This window comes from Sinocyclocheilus rhinocerous, unplaced genomic scaffold, assembly GCF_001515625.1.
Source record: "Sinocyclocheilus rhinocerous isolate Xijiao unplaced genomic scaffold, SAMN03320098_v1.1 scaffold539, whole genome shotgun sequence".
Lineage (NCBI taxonomy): Eukaryota > Metazoa > Chordata > Actinopteri > Cypriniformes > Cyprinidae > Sinocyclocheilus > Sinocyclocheilus rhinocerous.
The window spans coordinates 1,375,032-1,394,448 of NW_015653003.1; the positions used below are offsets into that span (position 1 = coordinate 1,375,032).

Below are 19,417 nucleotides of genomic sequence, written 5' to 3' on the forward strand. Positions count from 1 at the left end.
TACACATTGTTTTTATGCTTAAACCCTTTTTTGTCTTTGACAAAAGCTGTAAAAAAAATACAGTTTTAATATATATATATATATATATATATATATATTAAAACTGTATTTTAAAAACTGTATTTATTGCTATTGGTATATTTAGGTCAGCGCAAATTTTTTTCTGTTAGGTTTAAAAAAATAAAAGTGGACTCTCCATATGCTCTTCATATAGCTTGTCATCTTCATCCCTGTTCCATGCCATTTTGTTGCCTTTCTGTGTCAAAAAATCTTTGTCCTTGACACAGTCTCTGGAGATCTACATGAAATCACTCTTGCTGGGGCTTGTTTCTGTCTCTCATCTTGATTAACAGACTCTGATAACTGATAGCACGTGCATTTCATCTTTTGAAAGCTGCTCCACATATGTCTCTCATCTCCCAATGGAAAACAACACATTACAGACCTGCATACAGCTTAGCTATCAGATGACACAACTATATGAAACCATTTCATCTGCATTAAATGTAGATTTTTCTTTAAAGAGCCTCTGCAGCCGAGCAGGGCATGTTGACATCCACGGCCCAAGCTGGTCTGTATTATTTTGACAAAAGTATGTTCGGAATGTCCAGTGACTCTATAAAAGTTGCTAGCTGTTTAAACTGCACAGCATCATTAAAATCCCCCCAACCACACCGACGTGAAGTTGTAAAACACAAGGAACTACCAATGGGACACTACTCTGCTCTGAGATTAATAGCAATATGACCGTTTGTAAAGGAATGTGATGGACTAACACAAAATAAGTCATGAAGTGCTATGACAAGACAGACACAGTTACGCAAAACCTAAACAACTTAATATACATCAAACATCCCTCTTACAGGAAGCACTAGACTTATGGATCAGTAAGCTGTACCAAATTGTGACATTAAATAATACTTTTCTGAATTAAAACAGTATTATATCATATAGTGTAATAAATCAGTAGTGCAATAAGTCATGCTGGCTGAATGCAGGCTCAGTGCTGGCTGAAAAAATCTGGAACTTTGAAACTAAAAGGTTCATTTCTATTTGCCTTGTCAGAGACGTTTGTTTAACACTAAATCTGCTTTTACCTTTCTAAAAAGACTCCAAGCTTTGCATGTAATTAATAACTTACTTTACGTCACAGATCCTATCAGGACGTCCCATCGGCAGTATTTTAAAGGGAGAACAAAGAGCGGCAGATTTCCCCTAAATGGCAATTTGTGGTTTCCCCTTAATATACATTTAAGAGACTCTTTCCACGACACAAAGAAAAAACCTTCTTCATCCCCCACTAACCTGCACAATAACTATACAGTGCTTGACATGTTAAACTGCAACTCTTTTAGTATGTTTAAAGCACTGTTTCCTGTGCATATACAACAAATAAATGTGTGTGTGTGTGTGTGTGTATATATATATATATATATATATATATATAATGCATCTAAATATTTTTAAATAATAAATATAATAATAAATATATATTTTTTCAAAATTAAAACAAAAATTTATTTTAAATACATTTAAGTGTAATAAGTATTTTTATGTAATTAAAATTTAAATTGTGCATTTTTTTATGATGATACAGTGTTTTCTCCTAAATACTACAGTTTGAAAATAATCAGTATTTTGCAAATATACGATACATATATATATATCGCTGTGGTAATAAATTCTGGTAATACTGATGCCCACCTGTAGAGCGCAGTTCATCATGCGAACGATATGATCAAACTGCTGGTGGTCCAGAATAGCACGGTTCTGCTGCACGCGGTGGCTGAGCTCTACGGTCAGGCACTGGCGTGCTGCTTTGCCTTTCAGGGCCCGAAGAGCCGCAGGGAGTGCCTGAAAGAAACAGCAGTGTCAAGACATTACTAAAACAAGTGCTCACATCCACCTAAGCCAGACTGGGCTGCCCTCATCTGGATGCAGAAGCGGTTCGCTTGTATACATGCATGCAAAGGGCACAATCGCTCCAGCTAAATCCAGCCAGTTGACCTCTGACCCACAGTTAAAATTCCAGAACGGTTGTTATTGATGAGATTTTACGTCTAGACGGAGGCGGCACCCTCTGCTCAGGTTTACTCGGGCCGATGGAGTAGAGGTTGTGTGGAGGTGATGTCTTTACTGGCTCAGAGAAGCTATTAAGCTGCAAGCACAACATTTTTACAACTGTATAGGGATGCAAGCTTGCATTGTATAACCTACAATTTAAACTCAAATGTGTGCAGGTAGCTGGCTACCATTCCAACGCAAACACACAAATGATGGCAGGCTCCAAACATCCTCTGTGAGCAGATTTCCTTTGCTACAGGTAATTTGCACAAAGTTATTTAGCCTAAAAAAATGTTAAGATGCTTTAGACAAACACCAGATATGGTTAATGTTAGAATAATATTAGTATTAGTGATAAGGGCAGGGAAATTAGAAGAATATGCGTGACTGTTTGTTCACCCCTTTCCTCCTACGTTTGTATGACTTGCAGCTGTAAAGCTTTGCTTATCGTGCTGCGAATGCCATCACTAATGCATGCTGTCTTTTTCCAGATGTGCAAGTGAATGTGTGGGTTTAATCCTTCTGTCATCACAGAAATTATTGCATCACCTTCTCTGTCTCCAGAGTCTTGTTGTCGAAGATGAAACCGATGCACGTCCGGACCACCTCCAGTCTACGAGCGCTGTTAAAAACTGAGCTGGGCTTGCCCATGATAGACACTGCATAAAAGACAAGAACCAATAACAATGCATTACAGTGACTTAACCATAGTTAAGCGGTATTATTACGCACAACACAAAGAGGAGTGTTTATACTGTAAACCCCTTAACTGTGATAAAAATCAATGTTACACACCATCTCAAGTGGCTTATTGCTATTATAACAGGTCAAAAGTGTAACAAAAAAAAACAAAACATCAATGTAAGTTAATAAGTAATTAATGAAATAAACCCCTTTCAAAAAAATAATCAAATAGCCCCTTCAGGATAATACAAGGCCGTTCTGCTTCACACCAGGATCCTAATCACCCTGCATTAAAATAATGTAGAGTCGCTGATCATTAATGTAGAATAAACTTTGACAGAGGTTTACAACCTTTTTTGTTTGCCAAACCCATATTTTATAACATTTTTCTGTCTTAACCTAAATTAAACTTAACCAATGTTACCGTCAATAAGTGAATTTTCTTTACATGTTGTTATTTGGTAATAATTATAACAACTTATTTACTGATTTTGAGAAGATTAAAGTCATTTGTTAAGTGACATTATGATAATAAAATGTTTATATGTTTAAAAAAATGATACATTTAATCAATTAAAATCTTTTTAACACTGCCAGTCAAAAGTTTGGAAAAACTGTTTTTGAAAGTCTGCCTTTATCAGTAAAAAAAAACAAAAACAAAAAAAAAACTGTAAAAACAGTAATACTGTGAAATATTATTACAATTTAAAATAACTTTTAAAAAGAAATTAATACTTTTATTTAGCAGGAATGCATTATTATTTCAAATAAATTTCAAATAAATGCTGTTCTTTCGAACATTCTATTAATCAAAGAATTCTTAAAAATGTATCACAAAAATATTAAACAGGAAAAAGAACAATAAGAACCATTATTAACTACTCAGCACCAATAATTGATAATAACTGAGCACTAAATTGGCATATTAGACTGATTCTGATTTTTAATATATTAAAACAGAAAAGTTTAATTTGTAATAATATTTCACAAAATTACTGTTTTTCTGTATTTTTTATCAAATAAATGCTATTTATAAGCATCTTATAAGGTAAGAGGCTTCTTTCAAAAACAAAAAATAATCTTAATCATTGCAAACTTTTGACCAGTAGTGTGTAAAAATAGTGTAAGTATAAATAATAGTCTATAAAGTTGTGTAATAATATTATTTTCACTCACCCACAGGGGGTCCGGCGGGCACCACACACTTCCTCTCTGGACGGGTACTGATAGGGGCAGAGTGCTGCTTGGCCAGGCCCTCCTGTATCAACTCCTCTACCCTGTCCGCCTCCAACAAGGGAAAGGGCACCACATGCACCCGCAGGTGTGAGCCCTCAATGGGCCGAGGCACTTTCTGGAAGGCCATGTGGGGGTTCGGGCTCTCCTACAGAACGCAAGACAAAACAACTGTCTAAATTCAGCGTTAAGAGATGTTTTCTGGAGCTTGTAAAAACTGGAAAAAGTTCACCATCACTCATCAAGAACATAACTCTGTGAGTACTACAACCTCCACTGTGAAAATGTGCTTTTCGCAGTCATTCATGCTGTTGTATACTGTGAGTGAAAATTTCCAACACCCGGAATAAACTGAGCAGTATTTGATAGGTCATGTGATCTCAACACGGTCGCCCCCAAAAGGTGACCCGCTCACACGTGAGTGTACATGATTCACTAAATATTCCTCAGAAGTACTATTCAGTCTTTAAGTGTAAAACTTTTTAATAAGGAAAAAAATAGCAGAGTTCACCTTTAAAGAAAATCCATCAAATGTGACAAGGGAGAAGTCTTGGCAAAAACAGAAGGTCAGAGAACACATGCATCAAACAGCAGCCACTGAAGTTCAAGCACCTGAAGGAACTGACATTAGAGATGGCGTCATGTGCTTACGTTTTTGTAAAGCTGCTCGGACAGGTCTCTCAAGCGCTTCTGGAACTTGACCAGGTTCTCTTCTTCCTCCTTAAAGCAGTCTACATCTAAGGCCACCAGCTACAGAACAGAAACAGAGCAGTTTAATGTAGGAACCCATGAATCTGTGGTTACAGTGAGCACAAGAAATCAGTTTTTCCACCTTAACACTACCCAGAACAATCGCTGCAATTTCACTCAGCTACACTGAGTCATGCATGTATTATCTTCTGCTTGTGGAATGATGTTACCTAGTAGGAGAGTAAATATTTGCTCTAACAATGATTCGATCTTATTACAGTTGTTTACTGAATCGTGCCATACAGTACATGACGAAACGGTCACAAATTTCATTCAGATTCCATCAGAATTTTTTGGTACAATTCATCCTTATTTTCAAAAATATTCTATAGAGACAAATGCATCCATTAAAAATGGGCTCTGTTTTAACACCTAGCAAGTTTGCTTGCTGTCTACTGCCTACATAGGCAGCATCCTAACTGAAATGAATCATATCAGAGGAGGAAATGAATCATATCAGAGGAGACATGAATCTCTAAGGATTTTTGGTGCATCCCACTTTGCTTACTCATGCACTATTTAGTGAAATACATTTTATACACAATATTGACTGTTTTGTTCTGTTTCACCTAAGGGTGGGCGATCTGGCGATTTTATATCGCGATCAATCTTGAAGACATCTACGATGTACTTTTCAAGCAAACCGTAGAGATCGTGATCTTGTATGTCCTCATAATAATGTTAAAACTACAGCAATAACTGCCCATTAGATGACTGTGGCTGGTCAAATTATATCACGCATCTCTATCATGTGTCTTTCATGCATGGTGACGTACTTAAAAAAAAAAAAAACAACTCAACGTGAGCTAGCAGTAGTACTGCGATGAATCAAAGTTTCGATTTGTGCCGCAAGCTGTTCCAATCATTTCAAGCATTGTGCTTTCGCCTTTCCTAAACTTAAAAGTCCAAGTCAGTCCAATCATGCAATGTGACTGTCGTAAAATGCAGTCTACTGTGGGACATGCTTTAATTTAAAAAGAGAACTATTAAAAGCGCATTAACTGCGAGAGAGACTGTTCCCCAGGCGCCTTCTGAGGTGGAGCTAAACACGAACAAGCAAAGTATACGTGGAGTTAAATGGTCAAATATACACAATAACATGTCAACATGTCTGTCTTGGCAAGTATTTACATAAAGACAGTCAGTTATGTCTTAAGTGAACATAAACAATTGGGAAAGAAATCGGATGTGTGTCAAGTGTATTAGATCTGTGCATTCAGTCTTAAAGAGACAGCAGCCTAATAAACCTACTGCTGTCTGTGTCATTAATGCTAATCAAACAACAAAAGAGAGAAAATCACTCACTGCTCTTAAATGAATCACTTTATAACTTTAATAAGAAACAATGTATATTTGATTCATACAGTGATGCAGTGATTTAAAGTTTAACTCAGGCTTTAATATCCATTTTGGTTGTTTAAGTCATAGGCTTGTTCCACTCTGGATATTCTCAATAGTACATCTCAAAATTAGGAAGATCGTCGATCGTGATTTTGTGTAAGATCGTGATATGATATTTTGGGAAAAATAGCTATAAACAGAGTCAACACTGTGTTTTTTTTTTGTTCCTGAATGATTCAGTGTTTTTGAATGAATTGAGTCTATGATTCAATGATCCACTCATAAAGACAGTCACTTGCTTCCTTCCTGAATGAATAAACCGTTTTGAACGAAATGGTTGAATGAACAAATCAATGATTCACTAAGATAAGATAATGACTTGCCAGCACTTACTGGCTTTTTAAGTTTCATATTTAAAGCATTTCATGTTTCTATATTCAATATTTTAAACAATCTCATAGCATCATTTAACAATTATTATATTACCTAAAAAGTGTAATGTAATGGATTATGTTACTAACTACAATTTTTTGTCATGTAATTTGGACTCAACAATGGACTACAATTAATCTACCCAGCACTGCATAAATGTATGTCAGTACATTCAGCAGTACACTTTAATCATATTTCTAAGACAATATATTTGTGAAATTACATATAAAGTAGTATCCAAGACCTCCTTAGTGGGTCAAAAAATACTCTTAGTTCAACTAATTTCATATAAATTTAAACTATAATACATTTTCATTTAAATGCAATTAGCATACAATTAACAAACATTACATTCATTTTGCACATTAGTATATTCTTTTAAGGTATACTATATCTGTAATAAGTAGTCTTATGTAGCATTCCATTTATAAGGGTTGTGCTTATATGTGAACAGGACTTGATCTTTTTGGAAGAATGATGAGCTAAAATGCTGGGAAGTGTTTTTGAATGAATTGAGTCTATGATTCAATGATCCACTCATAAAGACAGTCACTTGCTTCATTCCTGAATGAATAAGCCGTTTTGAACGAAATGGTTGAATGAACAAATCAATGATTCACTAAGATAAGATAATGACTTGCCAGCACTTACTGGCTTTTTAAGTTTCATATTTAAAGCATTTCATGTTTCTATATTCAATATTTTAAACAATCTCATAGCATCATTTAACAATTATTATATTACCTAAAAAGTGTAATGTAATGGATTATGTTACTAACTACAATTTTTTGTCATGTAATTTGGACTCAACAATGGACTACAATTAATCTACCCAGCACTGCATAAATGTATGTCAGTACATTCAGCAGTACACTTTAATCATATTTCTAAGACAATATATTTGTGAAATTACATATAAAGTAGTATCCAAGACCTCCTTAGTGGGTCAAAAAATACTCTTAGTTCAACTAATTTCATATAAATTTAAACTATAATACATTTTCATTTAAATGCAATTAGCATACAATTAACAAACATTACATTCATTTTGCACATTAGTATATTCTTTTAAGGTATACTATATCTGTAATAAGTAGTCTTATGTAGCATTCCATTTATAAGGGTTGTGCTTATATGTGAACAGGACTTGATCTTTTTGGAAGAATGATGAGCTAAAATGCTGGGACATAAGCAAAAATGGCTACCTTTCTTGTCATTGTCACGATTCTTCTTCACTTTGGATAGTGTGGATATGCACACGGAAAAGGTGAGATGAACGTATAATAATGTAAATGTATAACATCATACATTTAAACGGGTTAGAAAAGTTGCCATTTTAAAGGTAAAATATCAATTTAATTTGGAAATCAATTTAAGGGGCCAAATATTGTACCTTAATGGATAAGTTAATTTCTGTCACTGCTTGTAGTTTGGAATTATTTTTCAGTTTTGATGTTTTTTTCCTGCTTTCTCCACCATCTTGTACAGATTTTTCTCGCATTGCATTCTGGAATTGCCTTTTTCACTGTAAATGGCTGAATTAAACTTAAAAGGCACCTTTATCATGTTTCTTACTTTCACAAACAGCCCTCGTATTTGGAGAGCGCCCATTAATTATCTATTAATTCTACACCCCTGTCACTTAGTGGGCTCTGATAAAGATGTACTGCACCTCATCGAACAGATCACAGGCTCTGTATGGAGGTCCCCGTTCAGACACGAATCCCGCAAAGGCCATGCCATCCAACACCTTGGTCAGGAAGTCATTTTCTATCAGGCCCCGCTGGCCCAGGAAGGCAGCCTATCAGGGAAAAGAAGGTCAACGATCAAACAAAAATCATGGCATCTGCTAAACTTCCACTTCAAACCCAGCAGCCAAGTTTAATTCAAATGTTGCAGAGATTTTTCTAAACAAAACAACTTCCAGAAGAAACAAAGTCAGACGTCTGTTATCTGCATCACCAGATACATCAAATGAGATGGGCATATGTATATTTTAAACAGATCCCCTGCAGCATTAGCCAGCAAATTAAGGAGTATTTGGCAGGAGAAGTTGCTCAGTTTCGAGATGTGAAGCATTCTTGTACCATAATCTGAGCCATGTGGGGTGCTTTATGAGGGTCGTATTGAGACGTTGCCACAGAGACATCGGCCGACACAAACAAAAACAGGTTGGGGGGTGAAATAACACTTGCGAATACAAGTTTGATACTTTTCATATGGCTCATTGCAAGGACAATCCGACAGACCAAAGTGTTTTAAACAAACTAACCGCGATACCATCGGCATGAGCGCTTACGTTTGCACCCAGGCACTTCAAAGCAAAGCGTGGACGAGGCAAAGCTCAGTGCTTATCTAGCGAGTTCATTGAGATTATTCTTTCATTCTCTGGCTGAGACCCAAACCCACTGTGTTTATGAAAAGGCAGGTGTTTGTACAAGTGCAATCTGCCTTGAGTTAAGGTAACGTTAAGGTAAACAATGCTGTATTTCAAACCAGTCAGAATTGTTTGTACAAACTACTAAACTCGTCATATTTACAAGTTTGGTAGTAATAATTTATGATGCCAAATGTGTTCAAATCACTCAGAGCAAGATGGCAATGTATATAATTCTTTAACTATAATTCAATAAAATGAACAAACAATACACATCAGGTGTGTTATTCGGGCCCAAGCCCATAAAGGATTTTGCTATTTATTTATTTTTTTTGAATATCCAGGGCTTTTTGGGGCCCTTAACATGCTCAAAAGTTCCTGAAAATTGGCACACGTTGGAATCTGCGGCAATCAGGGCCATGCAGAAGGTCGCATGGGGTGGTCACCGGCCCTTTTATAAGGCCATTTTCAACAAGCTCTGTAGCACACACCGTTTCACCTACAGTCACCAAAATTCATACACATATAGATCTCATCAGCCCGAATGACTTTAGTGCTGACAGTCAGTGCTCCACCCAACAGGAAGTCAGCTATTGTGGATTGTAGGGGTGACCCCGAATAGTCGAAGATTCGATGCTTCGATAGGAGGAGCCTGATTTGACTACCAATCTCACAGTCGAATATTCGCGGGGTGTTATGATCATGCCATTTTGGCTTATATGGGGGTGGCTCAAATGTCTGATTTCACATAGAACTACTGGTTTTCTCCCAATAAGTTAATATACAGCCTATTAAAATAATGCTGTAAATAAGAATCTGAAAAGAAAGAAGCTTGTTGCGCTGCAGTAAAGCGCTTCATTGTAGTACTATGGTGATTATCTCTTCTGCGCCAGCGCGAGCAGGACAAACAACAATGCAGAATATTAATATCTATGACTGGGTCTGTCATACATAATTATAATGAGAACACTATTATAATAAAACGCTGTGAATTTTTTGAGTTTAGTTGCTGTGTTTCTGCACGTTGTTGCGTGAAGAACGCGTCCACTAATAGGACGAGCCGGATTTGACCACCAATCTCAGTCGAATATTCGCAGAGGTGTTATGATCATGCCATTTTGGCTATATGGGGTGCTCAAATGTCTGATTTCACATAGAATTACTGGTTTTCTCCCAATAAGTTAATATACAGCCTATAATATAATGTTGTAAATTAGAATCAGAAAATAAAGAAGCTTCAAATAAATATTTTAACGTGCGTGAATAAATCCAACCACCCCTAGATTTAAGTTTCACTTTCCATAATCCGTCACCGACAGAGGAGCATCTTGGCGGCAGGGATTTAAAACTTTAACAAGACTCAAATTGACACAGGAAGAGTGAAAGACTGGATTTTTTCGATCAGGTAGGGTATAAGTGATTTCAAAACATTTCAGCCGGTTTATATATATCGTGTATATATTATTTATCTCGTATAGGATGCATTTGGTTGAGTTGCGCTGCACTAAAGTGCTTCATTGTAGTACTATGGATAAATGATGAGTTAAATCCCATTGATTAAAAACCTGCTATCAAATGCTTCATTCTACTGGTCATCTTCAGCGCGCGCAGCTCAAAACAGAAATGCAGAACATTAATAACTACTGTCATATACATAACGTTATAATGAGAGCACTATTGTAAAAAATTTTGTGAATTCTTAATGTTTAGCTGACGTTTAATGTTAACTATCTTTTAATCAAAACATAAAACATTATTTACCCCGTTTGTATCTGCGAGGCGTCCGTTACCCATTTTCCCTGTGTGTTAACGTAATTATGACTGTCAAATGTCTGACTTGACTCTTGGTCATTTCTATTTTGCCCCACCCCCAAATATATGATTCGACTATCAGTTGAATATCGGCAAGATTCAAAAATTCCTATTCAACTATGAAAATCCTTAGTCGGGGACACCCCTAGTGGATTGTTTGAAAAACTCAAGACACTGAGGATGCAAAATTGCGAAGGAAATTAATATTTCGAATGGTTTGGCCGTGGTGAGGTGATGAATTTATGGTGAAAAATGACAAACGGGAAGTGTGTTATAACTTCAGCATACATTGACTGATTTTGATGAAACTTCAGCAGTTTGTTCGTTGTATGAGGCTGATCACATAGATGTGACTATGATGAGTCAAAGTTATAGCGCCACCAACTGGCAGCAGGAAAATCACCATCAAAATCACGCTCTTATTTTTACTCGATTTGCTTCATATTTCATCAGAATAATATCAAAACTCAGCCGATGTAAAACTATGAAGGGATTCTTGATATCTTAAATGAAGTGTTGGGAATGCCATGGCAACGCTTCAAACTTTAAAATTATTTTTCTATATACTCCTCCAATTGCTGCCATACGATTTACACCAAACTTTGTCAACATGATGCCAAAACACTGAGGAACCTAAACTGTGAACGGTTTTTGGATATTCATAAACAAATCATTGTTTTGATATTTTAGTAGATCAGTAGATCAGGTTCTCAAAACTCGTCTAGACTCTGTTAAATCAATCAAAACACTACATGTGAATAGGGTAACAAAAAATAAATAAATAAAAATTAATAATAATAATACACTTCCCCAGTCGATTAATCACAGTACATTAAGACAATTATTTTGTATTATAAGTTTTATTAAATTTTATGTTACAATACGCAAATGAGGCATTATCAAATTAAATATGTATTATTATTATATATTAATTTGCACACTTTCCAGAAAAGAAATCTGAACACTGGATAAAGCCAGGTTTAAAATGTTAATTTTGTTAAAGGTTTTTACATATCTTTAAAGGTATGTATGGTAAATCAAATCTACAGATGCAAATAGATAAAGTGTCATAAAATAAAGACTTAAATGTGTATTTTTGATGTTTTCTTTCCACTTGTCTAAAGCAAGTCAAGTTATTGAAGCAAAATAGCCCAAAATCTTAAAATTGACCAGTACAACGGATCTGCATGCAATGTCTTGCTTTAAATTTTGGCCATAGCATTCAACTTCATTAGACAAGAAATTTAGCTTATACATTGTATGGTCTGTGTTCATGATACATTTTCATAGTGTTTTTTCCATCCATATATGCTTGAATGCGCTTGGTTCCTATGCACTGAGAGACTAATGCTTTTCTCCTTTTGTGTTCCACAGAATAAATTCATAGAGGCCTTGAAACATGAGAGTGAGTAAATTTGCATTTTTGAAAAAATAAAGAAAACACTTGAGAAAACACTTTCAAATATATAAAACATTTGTATCATCATGTATATCTGTCCACAAACACATACTGAACTGTTTCGGACCCCTCGCTGAAAACCCTGGACATAATTAGCAAGAAGATACTTCTCGAACAGTCATTATGCATGCACTTGAGAAGTGTTTTGCTGGTTTACTGGACTGATCTGGCACAATGACAGTAATTGCTTTTAATCGCTTGTGAGCTGATGGGCCTAATTACTCGGCAAATGAGGTTTAACATCATAAAGTTGCAGATCAGCGACCTGCTCTCACCTTGTGAAAGTGAATCACAGGTTCGGAATGGATGCGAATGAGCTGCAGACAGGACCTGTAGCCCTGGAAGAGTTGTGCAAACAAGCGCAGGAAGACAGCCCTCACCTCCTTATCCTGCCAAAAACAAGAAAGCCAGAATAGAAACGACTGAGAGACATTCCAGATAAACGTATGTGGATGGAATGAGTCAGAGTGAAAATTTTCTCGCCTCAAAATAAACTGTGTACGTGATGGGAGTTCAAACTCCTTTAATGAATAGATATTTCAGCCCCCTGAAGGCCCAATAAGAGACTTGCATATTGGCCACATGAATGCCAGCCACACATTTAGCAAAATTCATATGCAACCTTGCGAGATTGTAAAAGCGAAAATAGACAAACGAGGCTTACCAGCAGTTTGAGGTTGGATGGAGCAGAACGAGGGGGTGGGAAGGCATTATCTGCTCCTTCCAGATCTGGGTGCAAAACCTGCAGACAAAGAAGGTATTTACAGTGAGGAAATATCCCGCTATCTGAGGGAACAAGACAAATGGTGCAAATATAGCTTATGGAATGTCTCCAGTCAGAATCATCTTTCAAACCTGTGTAAAAAAACACCACAAGAGGTTATGTATATGTTGAAAGTACAGATTAGCTACTGAAAAAGAAAGTTTATGAAATTTGACAATTTAAAAGTGAAGTATTACGTTTTTCTGCAACACTAGTGGAAGCAAATGGAAATAGCTAGTAATTTTCAATAAAATGGAATGGTGAATTCTCTGCGAACCTGGCCACCTTGGTATTAAGGTGTTGTGGTTGGTTACCAGGGCTTTGCTATGTGCTTGTTAGAGTTCAGGATGGTTTGTAGATGGTTGTTTATTGGCCCAAATCTAAAGAGCTCAAGTATGTATGATCTGGCTTGAGTCATATCTTATCTTCACATCATTGGTGTCAGAAGAAAAACACATATCTCCAAAAAAATTCCTCAAGAGCATGGAAAAGTCTTTTCCCCCCTCATAAACAACCTTACCAAATTAACAAAAACAATATAATTAGTCGCTTTTGGCACCATAAGTAGAATTCTATCGTTACACATCTGTTAGACATTTTAATTCAACTGTAAATTTGGGTTAGAATGGCGCATGACTATTTTTTCTGTTAATTACTGATTGTTTGAAAGTTTATTTTTCAATACAATCTGAGCTTTCACTTACTATTTTAGCTCAAAATCAGTTTGAGATGTGTTTTCTGGGTGCAGTGCATAAACTACAGCAGGGGTCTCCAACTTGTTGCTCACGAGCTGCCAGTAGCTCGTGACCTGATTGGAGGTAGCTCGCAAAGACGTACTTTTCATCCAATCAGAGTGAGCTAGTATAGAAAGATGTCCCACCACCTCCAATGCAAATTAATTATTTATTTTGACATATCAGCCGTGAGGTTATTTTAGGTATCCCGTTTAGTATTTTAATTATTATTAAACCCGTATTTGATTATCGTGATTTGAAAAACTCATGGTAAATACTGCTCAGCGTTGAGCAAAATTGAGTCTCACACAGATGCAACACGCAGAGTAGGTTTCGTTTTGTGTGAAAACACGACTGAAGGCAGACTGCTGAGAGAAATTATATGAAGCGATTTAATGAAGTCTATGAATGCATAATAGGGAATCGACTGTCTTCAGAAAAGTTTCAATGGCATTTGCTTTTCATTTTCCCACTGTGTAATGTCTAATAGAGCAGTGTTTATAAGCACAGCGCAGCTTTGTTTACACCGGTTACTGGGAAACAGCTATATTTCTGCTTCTCCTTAAGCACCACCTGCTGTCAGACAGTAGAGTTGCATTTTCATTCAGCCTGTCTGCTGTTTTTGTTCAAACCAATGCAAAAATCAGACCAAATTTTTGTTGTAAAACTTAACTGGTCGATGGAACATAGGTTACCTTGTCATCCGAAGTGTTGAGGTTTTTAGAATGCATATTAACTTATGTAGAACAGTTTATGGAGCAGATAAAAAATAATTTAACATTCTGACTCATCCTTTCCATAAAAGAAAAGAAAAGAAAAAATTTAAATTAAAGGCTGAAATGTGGGGTTTCATTCTATAAATTTTTTTTTGAACATGTAGTACATGTCAGTAGATAACATGTTATGAATGTTTTTTGTTAGGTTAAAATCTGGCCATTGTTTTTAATGTTTTTATTTCAATGTTCATGCAGACAAAAAGTGCATAGTGCTGCTAATTTTTGGTTTTCGACAAAACGTGAAATTATTTCATTGTCTGTATCAGTACTTTTTGAACATTTCCAGCACATTTTAATAATACAGTGTATAACAGTTTGGACTGATACATTATTTAAGAGATTTAAGTATTGTATAACACAGGTAGCTTTCAGTCACTTTTCTTTTTTAAAAGGTAGCTCTCGAATGAAATAAGGTTGGAGACCCCTGAACTACAGACAGCTAAGAAAACCAGAACATGCATAATTTAGACAGGTGTTGGGCGATATGCTCCATAGTCAGCCTGTGAGATCGCCAATACACAATATTATCATGCTAATTTATTTAATTATTTACTTGTTTAGTTTCAAAGCTGGAGAGTGAACCAACTCCAGGATAAGGCTTAAAGCAGCCTAATGTTGGCCTATTATCTACACATTATATCTTTTTAGTCAAGTAGCATATGGATGTCATGTCATAAAATATTTTTAATATGACTGAATTTGTATTTAACATTATAACAATTTAATAAAAAACATTGCAAGTTATTAAATTATGCTAACATTTCCTCAGTTATTCAAACAGCAGCTACAGAAAACGAGCAAAGAACATTTACATTATCAAAGAACATCGCTGACATCAATCTAGAGCGAGCTTATGCACTTTTAAATAACACTCCCGTTATAATGAGTGAAGCTGTCTACACTGTATGATGAATAAATCTCTTATACTTACGTCACACGTACTGTACATCTGGACTTTGTTGTTTATGATTAGAGAATACGCGAGAGCAGAATTCAGTCAGCAAGTGTGTGCACTCAACAAAACTCCGGTGTTTCAGCAATGACTAGTCTGAAAGCCTCTGATTGGCCATTGCATTCATAAACTCAACAGAATCATGTGTTATTGGTTATAATGCACAACACTGTAAAAACGATTAAGCCCCAATATTAATTAGAAAATAATACTAGCCTAATAATAATAATAATAATCTTGATATCGTCAAAGGCATCAGCCACAGGTGATATCTCTGACTATCATCGATACATGATGACTAGGCACAACCCTAGTTTAGACATTCACTTTTCAAGGCCAACCGAGATAATAGTTATACAGATAACCTGATTATAAATCCCTTTTAATGGAATTTCACAATTCAAACAGTAGAAACAGAGTGCATTCTGTCTATGGTAAAAGTCAACATTACCAAAAGCAGAAATGAGTGTTTTTCATTGGACAGCAACAATACGTAAGACTTATATTGTATAATCTTAAAAAAGTAAAAGCTCCCTCCTCAACATCTTTAAGAATAACACGGGTCCAAAGCACAGTGGTGTAGGACAGGTAAAGCTTTTATATTCAGGGTTAAGGGTTTCTTCAAATGTTAAAAAGTATTTTAACATACTATATACATTTTTTAGGGTGTTTTTTTTGCAAATGTTTAAAATAATAATAAAAAAAACATATGCATGCTATGTCTACTTAAATGCAACCCAAGCTGCACAGTAAACGAATTACATGACACCATAATGTGTGTGAACAAAGTGTATTTTTTACCATGGACAGTGCTTTTTGAGTATTGTGCAACAGGGGTTCGGGGAGCTGGGAGAGGTGTATACACTCCGGTATTTTAATTGTTCCTCCGTCAAGGTCAGCAATGACCACATCGAGCTGTAAACAGAAACCAAAACCTGATCAGAAATTACTAAATGAGTCACGGAGCATCGTTACCAGAATCTGACCACCTGTTTTAAGGCAGACTGAAAAATGTTTTTCTGTAAGGCCTTGAGCTCACCAGCTCTTGGATCTCGCTCTGGAACATGGAGTGCACTCCGATGATAAAGGGCGTAGGCGAGCTCAACACCTCCAGCAGTCGAGATGGGAGGACGGGAATGTAGGGGTAGCTGTGGTCCAGATGAGAGTTAGGCAACCACAATCATCACGTCGAGCAATCTCAAGACTTTTCTTATTACATACCGAACACAAAAATAGTACATACTGTTGCAAAAGACACTAAAAATAGAGCGATTTGCAAAATTACACGCTTATCATTTCTGAAGAGGACACATTAATTCAAGCTTTTTTTGGTGGGCATGATTTGATATAGCAGTTGTCCTAGTTTTTATGCAATGCACTTCGATTGAACTAGATTTGCTAATAATGTAGCTAATGAAATAAGATGGTGTTATCAAGGCAACTGAAGGTCAATTATTCAGGGTATATCAGTAACAGTCAATGTTGTTGACCCACCTGTACTTAAGAGGAAACATAAGGGACTCTAAGGCACGGCAGGCCTCTCCTAGTCTCTGATAGCTGGAAGAGTGGAACAAAACCTTGTGCTCTGTCAGAACCGCACAGAAGAGACTAAGAACATTCTGGATTCCTGGAACATATAAAAACACCACAAACGCACAATTACTCATGAATGATTTTTTTTTTTAAACCACTTCTAACACTTCAAAGATTATTAGCTGGGCACTGTCTGCTACCTCACAGTACAATACTTATATCAAAAACATCATATTATCATTCAGATTATCTTAGATCTTGATTATTACCGATTGTTTTTATTATTTAATTGTAATAAAAGTGCAAATTTTATAAAATTATAATTGATACCCACTGGGGACAAGCAAAAGCCACTAATTGTTACTAAACAAAATTCAAGCTTAATTTTATTGTGAGTATTAAACAAAAAGCTGGACGAGAGAGAACTAACAGATTATCACTTAAAAAAATTTTTTTTTTTTTTTTTGCTGTTTAAATAAAAATACAAATTTAATGAAATGATAAATGACTCATATTGAGGACAAGCAAAAGCCAAAAAAATATAATAAATAAAATTCAAGATTAACTTTATTGTGAGTATAAAACAAAAAGCTGGACGAGAGAGAACTAACAGTTTACCTCACGTTTATTTTTTTTTATAGCGAGTATAAAACAAAGTGTTACATAAAGAATGAACAGACCTTGATTGTTACTGCTTAATTTACTAAACTAAATTAAGTATTAATAGCAAGTAAAAACTAAATTCAGGATTAATTTTATAGTAAGTATAAACCAAAAAGCTGGATGAGAGAGAACTTTGAGGAAAAATAGAGCGGGAATTTTTTTTTTATAAAATAGATGTACCATCATAGCATAGATGTTCCTTCCAAACAAGTTAGCAAACTAGTCCATTAAAAAGGTTGTAAGTTAATAATAATAATAATAATAATATATTGCTGCACTCTTCATCTTGTTTCTTGGGCTACTGCTATAAAGGACTGTTTTTTAGGAGGATTTTTAAGTTAATCTACATGTAAAATAATAAAAGCAATGCATGTTCATGATTTTATTAACTTATTTGGCAAGTAGCTGTAAAATAAACAAGATAATGTACAAGCCTCTGGTCGTTATCAGTGTGTTCAAACTGGGATCTGGAAAAATCTGGGATTGTTTCCATTCTTTTACGTAATTCCATCAGTGGATCTGGTGCTAAAACAACACCAAGAACGCATGCAAATAAACAATGCTATCACCGTGTGTTATTCATTTGCATATCAGTCTCTAGCATGATGATGCAAAAAAAGCCCTGAGAATGGCAAGTATGTAATGGCGACATAAATTATATAGCAAACTCCTCAACGGGAATCGGAGAAGAGAGCAAGAGATAAAAGTTTACAGTTCCTGTTTTTGTTTGTCATCAACATACCACTGAGGCTATTAATCACAAGCTCGGCAGAAACGGAGACAGCCAGCCATTAACAGATGTATCCGCAGCGCTGCTGGGGTCAGCGTTCCCATTATGTCTGTGTCAAACTCTGATATGCACCAATAAACAGGAACAAGATATGAAAATTCACACTGTCTGTCCAACAATGAGCACTTGTGCTCTGTCAGAACCGCACAGAAGAGACTAAGAACATTCTGGATTCCTGGAACATATAAAAACACCACAAACGCACAATTACTCATGAATGATTTTTTTTTTAAACCACTTCTAACACTTCAAAGATTATTAGCTGGGCACTGTCTGCTACCTCACAGTACAATACTTATATCAAAAACATCATATTATCATTCAGATTATCTTAGATCTTGATTATTACCGATTGTTTTTATTATTTAATTGTAATAAAAGTGCAAATTTTATAAAATTATAATTGATACCCACTGGGGACAAGCAAAAGCCACTAATTGTTACTAAACAAAATTCAAGCTTAATTTTATTGTGAGTATTAAACAAAAAGCTGGACGAGAGAGAACTAACAGATTATCACTTAAAAAAATTTTTTTTTTTTTTTTTTGCTGTTTAAATAAAAATACAAATTTAATGAAATGATAAATGACTCATATTGAGGACAAGCAAAAGCCAAAAAAATATAATAAATAAAATTCAAGATTAACTTTATTGTGAGTATAAAACAAAAAGCTGGACGAGAGAGAACTAACAGTTTACCTCACGTTTATTTTTTTTTATAGCGAGTATAAAACAAAGTGTTACATAAAGAATGAACAGACCTTGATTGTTACTGCTTAATTTACTAAACTAAATTAAGTATTAATAGCAAGTAAAAACTAAATTCAGGATTCATTTTATAGTAAGTATAAACCAAAAAGCTGGATGAGAGAGAACTTTGAGGAAAAATAGAGCGGGAATTTTTTTTTAATAAAATAGATGTACCATCATAGCATAGATGTTCCTTCCAAACAAGTTAGCAAACTAGTCCATTAAAAAGGTTGTAAGTTAATAATAATAATAATAATAATAATATATTGCTGCACTCTTCATCTTGTTTCTTGGGCTACTGCTA

The 19,417-nt window shown here is 35.3% G+C and overlaps 1 protein-coding gene across 1 annotated transcript in view; it reads right to left on the bottom strand.

Moving 5' to 3' along the window:
• sbf2 (SET binding factor 2) overlaps positions 1-19,417 on the bottom strand; it is a 143,150-nt gene that overhangs the window by 54,768 nt on the left and 68,965 nt on the right. The window contains exons 7-16 of the mRNA XM_016521593.1: positions 16,872-17,004; positions 16,417-16,525; positions 16,179-16,292; positions 12,817-12,894; positions 12,428-12,541; positions 8,177-8,305; positions 4,633-4,731; positions 3,925-4,129; positions 2,614-2,723; positions 1,705-1,854 (exon numbers count right to left, since the gene is read on the bottom strand). Coding sequence (XP_016377079.1) covers positions 1,705-1,854; positions 2,614-2,723; positions 3,925-4,129; positions 4,633-4,731; positions 8,177-8,305; positions 12,428-12,541; positions 12,817-12,894; positions 16,179-16,292; positions 16,417-16,525; positions 16,872-17,004 — 1,241 coding nt within the window. The remainder of the gene's footprint in view (positions 1-1,704; positions 1,855-2,613; positions 2,724-3,924; positions 4,130-4,632; positions 4,732-8,176; positions 8,306-12,427; positions 12,542-12,816; positions 12,895-16,178; positions 16,293-16,416; positions 16,526-16,871; positions 17,005-19,417) is intronic.